Source organism: Leptodactylus fuscus, chromosome 4, assembly GCF_031893055.1.
Source record: "Leptodactylus fuscus isolate aLepFus1 chromosome 4, aLepFus1.hap2, whole genome shotgun sequence".
NCBI classification, from domain to species: domain Eukaryota; kingdom Metazoa; phylum Chordata; class Amphibia; order Anura; family Leptodactylidae; genus Leptodactylus; species Leptodactylus fuscus.
Genome location: NC_134268.1, coordinates 74891820 through 74905058, shown reverse-complemented (window position 1 = coordinate 74905058; position 13239 = coordinate 74891820). Strand labels below are relative to the sequence as shown.

Here is a 13239-nt window from a genome sequence, read left to right as displayed (position 1 = left end):
TTCCTAGTGATCTGTAACTATCATTATGGAAACATTATTAATATTGTGAGGAAATCTATTTGAAGTACAGAATATGTTAGATACTCACTCGCTCCTGACCAGCAGTGTCCCATATCAAAAATTTATGAAGCTCATTCCCACAAGGAACAGTTTTAGTCATAAATGAAGCTCTGGAAAAAAAAAAAAACATACAGTTCTAAAGTTAGGGAAAATATCTGAAAACTAATAAAATAATGCCATGTTATCATAAATGCACAGATTATGTGTAAGGCTAAGTTCACATCTGCTTTGGAGTCTCCGCCACAGACATTGCCAAAAATCAGTGAAGAGAAAAGTCCTGCATGGACTCAAGTATGAAACCGGTGGACGCCATTATAGTTAATGGAGTAATGGTGTCAACATGTAACCAGTATTTTAGCGGTCCAGCTCTCCGTCATTCAGGTCCGTTGGTGGACCAAAATAATGGAGAGCCCAGGGCAGATGTGAACCTACCCTCACTTGTGTAGCTACTACTGCTTCATTTCTGTTGTCATAGATGATATAGACAGAATACACAGTAAATAAGGTGCCTTCACACGGAGTTACACTCAGTGCTATTTGTCCATTTTACACGTGTAAAAATACATATGTAAAATATAATTCGCCCTTGAGTTCAATGGGGGTTTTTTAACGCACACCTTTTTGCGCGCGTCTTTGGCTTACTACATTTTACACGTGTATTTTTACACGTGTAAAATGTAGCAAAATGCGCGGAGCGTTACTCCGTGTATAGGCACCCTAAGAGGTCTCTTTTTTCAACCAGTTCACTTACCCAATAGTGGGGCTTATATTATGATCGAAATGGTCTTGGACAAATCTGCAAACTATGCTTGATTTCCCAACTCCTGTGTCCTGAAACAAAGTAATTATAAAGGTATATGACTTTTTATCATCAGGTCCATTTTTTTAATATCTAGTGATGTATTGTTTACATATGGCAAAGCCAGTACAGGTAAATGACGATTGTGGCCAAACCGTCAAGGCAGTGGCCAGAGGTGATGTTAGGAAGTTTCAGAGGCTTGTTTAGTTTAAATAGAAAGTTTATCAATGTCTGACAGGAGAAAGGCATTGTAGTGAGATTTAGGAAATTGCCCTTTTGTTGGAATAATTGGAATTTTTGCCATGTTTTTAATTGAGGTTGATCTTCAGACCAGGAAGTTCAGTACTAAAGAGGTTGTCTTATGAAAAATTACATTGTCCAAAAGCATCTATGGTGCCAAACCACAACCCAAATCCAGAACATTTTTTGTGGACACAAAATGAAAAATGATAACAAGAAGCATATGGTAATAACACTCTGTATTTATTTTTGGATGTATTATTTGGAAGTTCTTTGGTGACATTTTGGTCTTTGCTATGCCTCTAAACTTTATAATATAAAAGTATATTAACTGTGTCTCCTTATTAATGCCAACACAAAAGTTATTTAAGATCCAACCATGAATTCAAAATGGTTTTAACAAAGTGAGATAAAGAATATGTCCACATTGAACCTCATCCTTTTATAGTTCAAATATGGATAAAATTTACACAATTTTGACAATTGTGCCTGAGGATGGCAATTGTTGGTAAAAAATGTGAAGAAATAATATGTATGCCAAAAATGATGCACAAGAACAACTTCCAGATCAGAAGCCTGATGAAACAATTCGCAAGTAAAAAACGTTACAGCACCAAAAAATATTCTTGTCAGAGAAAATATAATGAAGCGTGACTTATGCTATGTTTTAATATATTTTCTCAGACAAGAATATTTTTTGGTGCTGGAACTTTTTTACTTTCGAGATACAGATCAGTAGTCTTAGTCATAAAGGTCATAGTGAGCAGTCAGTGATAAGTATGTTATTTGCAGGATTAGGGTTAAAGTACTTTCTGTGTATACACATTTCCCTATACAACACCCAATATATTAACTAGCCTTGTATGTTCTTGTCAAGGCTGTACTGGTATCATTTTTACATCTCTCTAGGACACTTTTATGCTGACTAAGTAGCTTATTTAGAAAGTCCACCTCAGTACTTCCTATTACGTTAAACTCAAGTATGTAAAACTATCCAGTGTCACTTCTAGATTTTCCCTGAAAGCTTTACCACAACATACTGCGGAAGAAGTAACTACTTTTTTTTTTCAAATATATGTGTTATGTTGGTAATGTAAATGTAATACAAAAATATATGGTTTATCTACACTCACCGGCCACTTTATTAGGTACACCTGTCCAACTGCTCGTTAACACTTAATTTCTAATCAGCCAATCACATGGCGGCAACTCAGTGCATTTAGGCATGTAGACATGGTCAAGACAATCTCCTGCAGTTCAAACCGAGCATCAGTATGGGGAAGAAAGGTGATTTGAGTGCCTTTGAATGTGGCATGGTTGTTGGTGCCAGAAGGGCTGGTCTGAGTATTTCAGAAACTGCTGATCTACTGGGATTTTCATGCACAACCATCTCTAGGGTTTACAGAGAATGGTCCGAAAAAGAAAAAACATCCAGTGAGCGGCAGTTCTGTGGGCGGAAATGCGTTGTTGATGCCAGAGGTCAGAGGAGAATGGCCAGACTGGTTCGAGCTGATAGAAAGGCAACAGTGACTCAAATAGCCACCCGTTACAACCAAGGTAGCCAGAAGAGCATCTCTGAACGCACAGTACGTCGAACTTTGAGGCAGATGGGCTACAGCAGCAGAAGACCACACCGGGTGCCACTCCTTTCAGCTAAGAACAGGAAACTGAGGCTACAATTTGCACAAGCTCATCGAAATTGGACAATTGAAGATTGGAAAAACGTTGCCTGGCCTGATGAGTCTCGATTTCTGCTGCGACATTCGGATGGTAGGGTCAGAATTTGGCGTCAACAACATGAAAGCATGGATCCATCCTGCCTTGTATCAACGGTTCAGGCTGGTGGTGGTGGTGTCATGGTGTGGGGAATATTTTCTTGGCACTCTTTGGGCCCCTTGGTACCAATTGAGCATCGTTGCAACGCCAAAGCCTACCTGAGTATTGTTGCTGACCATGTCCATCCCTTTATGACCACAATGTACCTTCAGCAGGATAATGCGCCATGTCATAAAGCTGGAATCATCTCAGACTGGTTTCTTGAACATGACAATGAGTTCACTGTACTCCAATGGCCTCCACAGTCACCAGATCTCAATCCAATAGAGCATCTTTGGGATGTGGTGGAACGGGAGATTCGCATCATGGATGTGCAGCCGACAAATCTGCGGCAACTGTGTGATGCCATCATGTCAATATGGACCAAAATCTCTGAGGAATGCTTCCAGCACCTTGTTGAATCTATGCCACAAAGAATTGAGGCAGTTCTGAAGGCAAAAGGGGGTCCAACCCGTTACTAGCATGGTGTACCTAATAAAGTGGCCGGTGAGTGTAGTATGCAGTAAGGAATAATAGTCACCGCACAGCTCCCTCCCCACTTCCATTCCAATAGTGCCTATATGGCTGGTAATGCCTACAACATGGGTCAAACTGTGGCCACTGACTGCTTGAGGGTCATTGCTAGCCAGTTCCTGCTTTGTTGGAATGGGAGAAGAAAGTGGAGTGCAACAGGATCCCGGGCACCATCAGAATGACAGTATTTAATTTTTCTTATATGCCTGGAAAACCCTCAGGAAAACTGTTCATATCATAGCAGAAAACAACCTAGTATGATTTCATTTCAAAGATCAAAGGTATTATAATACCATAATAGTAGATTTTGCTATGATTGTTTAGAGAATATTTTGACAACTGAAAAAAACATTCTAAATGGAGTTATTTCGACAGCATGTGTATGGAGTTCTGCAAGCCCCAAGACAGATACATGGGGCACACATAATAACAAATCTGCTATGTTTACAATGAATGCTCACCTCTATTATTGATATGACAAATACACCATACATTTAGCCATACATACAAATATCGAGGAAAAAAAATATAACCTAAAAAATATAACCCAAAACAATGATACATAATGAGAACTACAAAATAGTAGAAGAAATAAAATGGCCTATATGTAAGATTTACCAAAATAAATAAATACAAAGGTGACTCTCGTGCATAGTACAAAAGGAGGTAACAGCTTTGAATTGAATGTAATATCAAAGCCTCCTAACAAGTAATGTGCTGAAAAAGTTAAGTAAAAATAGTGCCACATGTACCTGGCAAAAACTTATGTCAAAAACATCACCACTGTCAAAAGAGTATCCCATGCAAGCAGGGTACAGAACCTCATGTGTATCGCGCTTAGCTGGGCTTCCTCAGTGGTCACCTAATAATTCTGGTGCACCCCAGGAGGTCCCGTACACCACAAATTGAAACCTACACCCATTAAAGAAATACAGTATGTGTAGCTGAGACCTGTCCGCCCTGGCTTACATTGATCCCCACCTTGTTCTGCCAAATTTTCTCAAAAATGATAAGCAACTTGGAAAATGAACATAGTGATGCACTTTAGACACATTTTTTAGAGCAAATGGCCATGCGACAAAAATACCAATTTTGCAGCAAGAAACTGGCATAGTAACTTATTTCCCCTAGTATGTTACATTATATACAGAAAGGGTAATATCACCTGAAAACAAACTCAGCATTCATCTTAGTTCCCATACAAGTGCCTCACCAGACTTATCTAAAATACATATATTATATATATATGAAGTATGACAAGAAAAGTTTCAGATAAATGACCAGTTTTATGTTTTCATTGTTGTGGCAACTTAAAAGCAATTTAACCATGGTGAAAATACCTTAGACGCGACGATAAGTATTGACATAGAAAACAGGAAATATCTTGGCAGTAAAATGTACTTTTGGCTGTTCACTATAGGCTGACATCAGCCAGCTGTTATCGTAATGGATGATGTCACTTGTATAGGCTTAGCAAGAGACAGACAGATAGAATGATGAGAAAATTAGCCATCTCTATTCTAGCGTTTCTAACATTGTACCTGGTCAACTATTTTCACTTTCTCATGATCGAGACTTTACATACAAAAACTGTTAAAGGGGTTGTTCCAAGATACTAACCTATCACCTAAGGGTCTGATTGGCAGGGATTCCACCGCTTGGAGACCCCATATGAATGGAGTAACAGTCAAGAATGTGCACTGCCGCTGCCATTTAAATTCAATGGGAATGTGAGCGATAGCTGAGAACTGTACTTAGCTGTCTTTAGAAAGTTGAAACATTGTAACTTGAGACATACCTGTACAAAAAAGTATGGAGAAGTAGTACGTATTTGGTTCTGAAAGTTTTTCAAAATGTAATCCCAAGTAAGTATTTTACCTTTGTGGAGGCCATTTCCAATGGTAAAAATACTCACAGCTTGAACACTGATCCAAGGGTCAATATCTAGACCACTGGGATAGAACATAAAACACTAATGAGCAATAGGTCAAACTGTATCCTACAGTATCCTAAACATTGTAACTAAGAAGAGTCATTGTATATAGAAGAAAAAGATGTCCCGCAGACATGTTTGTTTTTCAGGCCTTATGTTGTAACTGTTGGCTGAAGGCCCAAACAGCTCTGTCTGCTGATGTTCTTGTTGGTGTCTGTGGGTAAAGCCTAAAAAACATCCATTAGCAAGGACTTCTGCAGAGACGTTAACCTACATGTTAATGGGGTTGGCATGTGAATGACTATATATGAAACTACTATGAAGGGTGCATTTCCATACATTACAATAATAGGGATTTAGCGTTGTTGCCTTTCCTAGAAAAGAGGCAAAATATGCAAGTTTTGTCAAAAGTATTTGTACACAAATAGACTATTGCAACTGAATGATCCATAATACAATGAAAGATGTCAGCCCACATATTTTAGCACTGAAGTTACAGGGAAATCACATTTCCTTCAGATCTCTTAAAGCCCATGGCTGCTGCTGCTCAGCATTGTCTCCACTAAGATAAGATCTTATCAGTTATTTGTGATCCATAAGAAACAGACTCTAGTAGTAACAAACTGACCCCAACCTGACCTCCCTGTGTTACTTTTGTTACTTTGGATAATTCGGAAGCTGGATATCTATAGCAATCCCATAACTCTGGTGGACTAGTCCAACTCCGACCCCTACTTATTAATGGAGCTATTCCGATAATAAGCATTTTAGGGATTGCTATATGTGAACGAGGGGTAAGATTGCACGAGTATTTTGGTGCGTTTTCATTAGCAAATCTACCTCAATATGTATTTTTGCAATATATATAATATATACTATATTAAATAGGGGATACCCTTTCTACAATTTAAAGAATTGTCTAGGGATATGTGTTTTTCTATGGAATCCTGTTCCTAGTAACTGTAATCTTTATGTGTGAGTCACACTTGCAAGCATCAACCATCACTGTATAATACAGCAAAGACCCGGCAGCTCCTCAGTGACCACCATATTTAAATACCCAACATTTGCTGTACTATTACGGCAGATGTCAGGAAGAGGTTAAAGGGATCCTATCATCAAAATGCAATTTTTTCTAGGTACCACGATGGAATAGACTTAAGAAAGGCTATTCTTCTCCTACCTTTCGTTGTCATGCAACAGTGTAAGTGGCCATTTTCTTGTGGCCCGGGCATGTGCAGTCGGCTCTGCCCGAGGCCTAGAAAATTGAAAACCCAGGACGGAAGAAGACGCACAGAGAAGCAGGTTGCTGAAGAAGATGGAGGTGTTGCTGGAGAGTTCTCTCGCAGCATTGGGGACGCCCCCAGTGCTGTGAGAGAACTCATTTGCATACTGACAAAAACAGGGATTACAGGCAAACGGCAGCACAAAGAAGACAACAAAAGGTAGGAGAAGAATAGCCTTTCTTAAGGCTATTCCGACGTGGTACCTAGAAAAAATTGCGTTTGAATGATAGCATCCCTGTAAAGTCTCAATCCCTGTCTATGTATGGTCTCACAGCAAACAATAAATATCATAGTAAAAACAAAACCACAAGAAGGAAAAAAAACTGCCCATAGATCCCTAAGATATGATTGTGTGGAGGAACAGAGGGTACAGAAGGGTACAAAAAAAATTCTGCTACACTGAAAGTTCCAAAGAACACAGAGGCTTCCATAGTTTTAAAATGGAAGTTTAGAACAACCAGGATTCTTACGATATAGCTGGCCATGTAGAAGAGTGGCTAGAAAGAAGTCTCTCCTCAGTAAAAGACACAAGAAAGCCCACCTGGAGTTGGCAAAAAGCACCTAAAGGACTCTAAGACAATGAAAGGCAAAATTCTCTGGTCTGATGAGACCAAGATTGAACTTTCTGGGCTTATTTCTAAGCATCATTTTTGGAGGAAACAAGTCACTGTTCACTCCCTGCTCAATACTATCTCTATAGTGAAGCATGGTGGTGGCAGCAATATCCTTTGGGAGTGTTTAGAGGTTGTGACAGAATGTTCAGGGTTGAGGGAAAACTGATTGGACCTAAGTACATGGATACTCTTAATGAAAATCTGATCGAAAGTGCTCTGGAGCTCAAACTGGGCCAAAGGTTCACCTTACAAAAGACAATGACCTTAAGCACATAAACTGGACATCACAGGAGTGGCTTGAGGACAATTCTGTCAATGTCTTTAAAGGGGTTTTCCAGTCATTTTTTTTTTTTAATTGTCTGTTGGTGCTAATAAGCACACCCATATACCTTTAGCAGTGTTTTGAGTGATTTTTGTGTTTCTCTGGGAGTTCTCTTGTTTACATGGTGTAGCTTCCTGTGCTTCTATCCTACAACTGTTTCCACCAATTAATAGATCTGTCCCTGATATATCCATTGCAGTCTCAGGCCTTACTATAACTCCTAGGCAGTATGCCTGCTGCCTCAGGGTCATGTTTGACGCAGACCTTTCCTTCACCCCTCATATTGAATCACTTGCACGTTCATGTCACCTCCACCTCAAAAACATCTCCAGAATACGCCCTTTCTTTACCAGAGATACACTAAAGACACTTATTGTCTCTCTGATTCATTCTCGCCTTGACTACTGTAACTCCTTACTAATCGGTCTTCCCCTCACTAAACTCTCCCCTCTACAATCTATTCTGAATGTAGTGGCCAGGCTCATCTATCAGGCTAGACGCTACAGCGATGTCTCTAGTCTGTGCCGGTCGCTACATTGGCTGCCTATTGAATATATAATAAAATATAAAGTTATTACTCTCATCCACAAGGCTCTCCATAATGCCGCACCTCCCTACATTTCCTCCCTCATCTCTGTCTACCGCCCAACCCGTGTTCTCCGCTCACTCAATGACCTAACACTTACCTCCTCTATCATCAGAACCTCCCACGCTCGTATACAAGACTTCTCCCGAGCTGCACCACTTCTCTGGAATGCTCTACCCCGGACAATCAGATTAACTCCCAATTTCTACAGCTTTAAGCGCAAACTAAAGACACATCTCTTCAGACAGGCCTATCACAATTCCTAATGTCAACCCTTCCGTACTACAATTAGAATCCCTAAATTTTAACCCTCCTCTGTCCCCGCTCCCACACTACCCCAGTTGATATGGTGCCTTTTCAGCCTAACTTATCTGTTAAAGCTCCATCCACATGTTAAAGGTCACCACTAGTGACGGCTCATACAGTATTATTTGTGTAATGACAGTCACCTCTATTACAGAATTGTCTGAATACTGTATAAGCAATGTCGCCCCTGCTACCTCTTGTGTCACCCCCTCTACCTCATAGATTGTAAGCTCTCTTGAGCAGGGCCCTCAGTCCCATTGTGTGAAATGAAGTTCTTTGTTATGTATCTGTCTGTATCTGAACCCTACAAATTGTACAGTGCTGCGGAATATGTTGGCGCTATATAAATAAAATGTATTATTATTATTACAACTATCATAATGCTTTGCTCTCTCCCCCTCCTCTCACTCCCTCACAACCCCTCCCAGTCTCCCTTTATAGCTTGCCCACTACTAGTCCTTCCCAACTAATTCAGCCCACCTGAACCCCCCCTCCCGCCCCACCACATCATACATACCTGTCTTCCTGTCTCCTCCTCTTCTTGACATGTCCTGGAGCACTGGCACTGCAGGCCTACCATGCTGCCTGGAGCTGGGCCCGACGTCACTTTCAGAAGTGATGTCACGGCTCAGCTCTGGACCAAAAGCAAGAGAAAATAGGTAAGTATTGTTGCCAGCTTCCCATACATTATTTTGCATACGTGGGGAGCTGTCACACAGAACAAGAGGAGGCGACCTTCCCTGGATGATGTGTCAGGCCAAAAGATCCAAAAGAAGTGTTAAGTATAATGGGGTTGGGGGGGGGGGTGAGACCTTTACACTAACTTAACGGGTCAGGATCTGGGTTACTCTGAAGACCTGTTACATCAGTGGAAAGGTAAAAAAAATGACCTGCATATATTACTGAAAACCTATACAATATGGAAAAAAGATATAGTAGAAAATTGGAGGGGAGGGGCAAGGAGGATTTAACCCAGAATTGTAAATTTATCCTGGACAAACCCATTAATTGGCCCAGCCGAAGTCCTCACTTCAGCCCAATCACAAGAGAATTGAAAATGACTGTCCATCAACAGTCCCCATTCAAGCTGTCCATCAACAGTCCCCATCCAGTCTGACAAAGCTTGAGAAGAAGGGCAGAAAATACCCCAAACCAGGTGTGGCATTATACCCAAGAAGACTGGAAGCTGTAATTACTGCCAAAAGTGTTTCAGCTAAGTACTAAGTAAAGGGTCTCAATACTTTTGTCAATGCAATATTTTAATTTTTTCTTTGCAATAAATTAGCAAAGATTTCTTCTTTTCAAATATCTTTTTATTGAGTTTTGGTCAGAAAAATAAAGTTGAACAAATGACATCAAAGGCATCATAATATAGATTTCCAATACTGAGAGAGCTTTGGTAGCTTAAGTAAGTAATATCATAACAATTTGAGATCAATATAATAAAACAGGAGTGAATGACTCAACATCTATGGAGAGCAGTGCAAGAGAGAAAAATAGAGTTGGGGTTCATGAGGGGTCCGTAGAAATGGTACTCAAGGGAGACTGTGCCCACCAATATTTCATTGATGAAAACAGATTTCTAACATTGTTTTCAGAATGAAGTATTACCTGCAGAATAATGGTGGAGGACTCTTGTTTTAATTGTTTGTACAACAAAAGAGACAAAAGTGAAGGGTCTGAATACTTTCCGAGTACATTGTAGACTTTTGTTTATATGATTTCTATTAATTTTTTAAAGTGCAAACATAATCTGGAATCTGCTGCTTTTCATACTTTCGGTAAGAAGCCATGTCCCAGATGGAAATGTTATCTGGAAGAATTTCCAGGAAGCTCATCATTTGCCTGCCTCCTCTGATTGAAACAAGAAGGACAGAGGTTAACAAGTGGAGAGGGGGTGGTGAAACACACACAGAACTTGCCTGCTGCCAGTTAAAGTGCTCTTGCCTTGACTTTACTGTGCTCTAACATACTTGTCCATAGACAGCAGTACAATTATTTACATATGTTGTTGCAAAATTTCCTCTTATCATGGCTTTCCTTACACATCTCCGCACAAAAAATCTGTGCGTGTCTTACAAGATAAATAGCACTGCCACTCAAACATAAACAGGATCTGCCATTTGCTCACTGTTTTGCAGAAGTGACAAGACTACTCTCAGCAAAACGCTAGCCGTGGGAGGAATGACCACATTTAGTTATACCAGTAAATCTTTTTTTGAAAAAAAAAAAAAAATTACGGACAACACATACTCAGACATACAATGAAAAGATAAAGATTACTATTTGGATAGATGGAGAAAAGTTCTGCTACACATCTTAAATAGCAGGAGCCATGAAGTGACATCACTTTCCACAGGAATGCCTTGAGTTGCCCAATATGTGTTATGTTATGCTTATGTGACACAACAGGCGGTATCAATTGCAATATACTGAACCTAATGTGTAACCCAACACTGTTGCAGTAACCATTTTGCAAAGGCTCTTTGGAAAATAAACACAGATCGATGTCCATGTTGAACTTCTCTACTTTTCCCTTGAACTTCTGAATTTTTTTTAAATGGTGAAGTTAATTTGTATCATGTGACATCATAAATCATGTGACATAGATGGATTTTTCATCATCCAGTGGCCAGATGTTTCACAGGCAACATTTGTGTATAAGGGTCATATTCCTTAGAAGCTTAAAGGGGTTGTCCAGCTCCTTGACATCATTGGGGTCAAAACTATAGACATGGATTGGCTCAGCAGTCACATGTCCTTGTCACAACTTTATCCCCAAAGGCCAGTGCACAGAGACTAACAGGGGATCCAGGGAGCAATGGCCTGGAAACAAAGGGGATGGGAAGGTAAATATTTCTTAGTTTGTTATTTTATGTCATTCTAAGCTTTTGGTCAAACATTTCAAGGGGATGGAATACCCCTTTAAAGAGGTTTTCCCACTTATGCCATATTCACAGGATTGCTAGGGAACCAGCCAGCAATTGTAAGGACAAGGGTCTACAAGTGCCCCATGTGAATGGAATGATAGTGAAGTGGCCTCTGCTCCATTCACTTCTATGGAACTGACTGGGACTATTGTTCTGACAATCCCTTAGACTTTCATATGGTCCACTCAGGAACCTCTGTTCTCATAATCACTTAAGTTTGGACACAAAAACATGGCGGTGTGAATAGTGACATTGACAAACATTAGGCATATGGGTCATTTATTTTATTTATCTCTGACATCAATGACGGAACATAGTCACTAATATAATAACAAGCCACAAGCCACTCCATCATGTTATATGTGATTGTAGTACATTCACAAATATGTAATAATGGTCAGTGGATGCTACATCTGTGTCACAATAGGGATCAGTGTTCCTACAATCCAGAACATATGGTAAGAATGCAACAAAGCAGGATATAGCTCTCTTTGTTTGGAAGCTGTAGTGTCATCCTTCTCTGGATATCTGCTCCCTCCCGTTTATATGTAATACATTTGTATCTACATGCATATATTAGTTTCTGTAGAAAACTAAAATGGCAGCAAAGCAAACGAGTTGTTAATAATTTTAGAATAACGGTTTTATCACATCATTTTTGAGATCCATAAAGCTACCTAATGTAAGATTTCTAAGAAATACATCCAAAGAGAATAAGATAAGTTTATGCAAGCAAATGCCAAAAACCTAGTCACCAATTAAATTAACTCTTTGTGTGCGAAGGCATCTTTATAACAGTGCTTCCTCAGCATATTCCTTTGTGCAATACAAAAAGCACTGGATTTGTATCCATACACTACACAAGTAGCTCAAAGAGCAGAAAATAGTAACGCGGTTCAGTTTGACAATGCTGTTTGGAATTATCTCCAGGAGACACAGCACAGTATTTAGGAGTGTAATTTACCATCCTTTTTCCATTGTATAACAGACTCCCTCCCGCATCCTTCTCTTGAAAAATCCCAAGCAGCACTTACCCCCAGAAGGCAAACTTTCAGCTCTCGGATAGCCATCCTTTAAAAGGAGTTTTGTTTCCTATAACACATCATCAGGAGACAAGAATTCAACACACAGTCATCTCCAAGGCTCTGCCTGTATGCTCATGTGGATCGCATGCAAATAATTTCCTGACCTAACAAAAAGAAAGAGAGAGAGAGAGAAAGAGGAGGTTTTAATTCCTACAAAACAAACGGAAACCAGTCTGGGCTATTTATGGGCAGTCCAGTCACATGGCCTGCAGACAACTACTCATTTGCTGCTTTCGTAATCTCCCAAAAATGCTGCATATTATACAAAAAGAAGTATAGGGCACAGTGTGTACGGCGGGTAGTTCATGTATTAAGCACATAACATGAGAACACAGGGGAAACCAGCGATTATCTTTTCTTAAAGCACCTTTCGGACTTATTTTACATTAGCATTCGAGCTGAGCTGCAGTGGAAAGTGAATGTCCTCCAGGATGAGGGTGGAGAAAAAGTTCTCTACATATCTCTGGAAAACTTTGCACATCCCAAGGTTTTTTTTTTACCCTTTTGCATTTACTGCTAACATTTCGGGAAATTCTGTGATCTAAGCTTATGTGTATACAGTACTGTGCAAACATTTTAGGCAAATGTGGGAACAAAATGCTGCAAAGTAAGAATGCTTTCAAAAATAGTGTGGTAATAGTGTTAATAGTTTATTTTTGTCAATTAACAAAATTAATTGAATGAACAAAAGAGGAATCTAAACAAATTTGCCCTCAGATTTGCCCCATT

The 13239-nt window shown here is 39.7% G+C and overlaps 1 protein-coding gene across 1 annotated transcript in view; it reads right to left on the bottom strand.

Annotated features, from left to right (window-relative positions):
- The window catches only part of RAB31 (RAB31, member RAS oncogene family), a 32781-nt gene extending 20164 nt beyond the window's left edge, over positions 1-12617 (bottom strand). The window contains exons 1-3 of the mRNA XM_075270690.1: positions 12460-12617; positions 812-891; positions 89-170 (exon numbers count right to left, since the gene is read on the bottom strand). Coding sequence (XP_075126791.1) covers positions 89-170; positions 812-891; positions 12460-12495 — 198 coding nt within the window. The 5' untranslated portion in view covers positions 12496-12617. The remainder of the gene's footprint in view (positions 1-88; positions 171-811; positions 892-12459) is intronic.
- Positions 12618-13239: the final 622 nt, after the last annotated feature.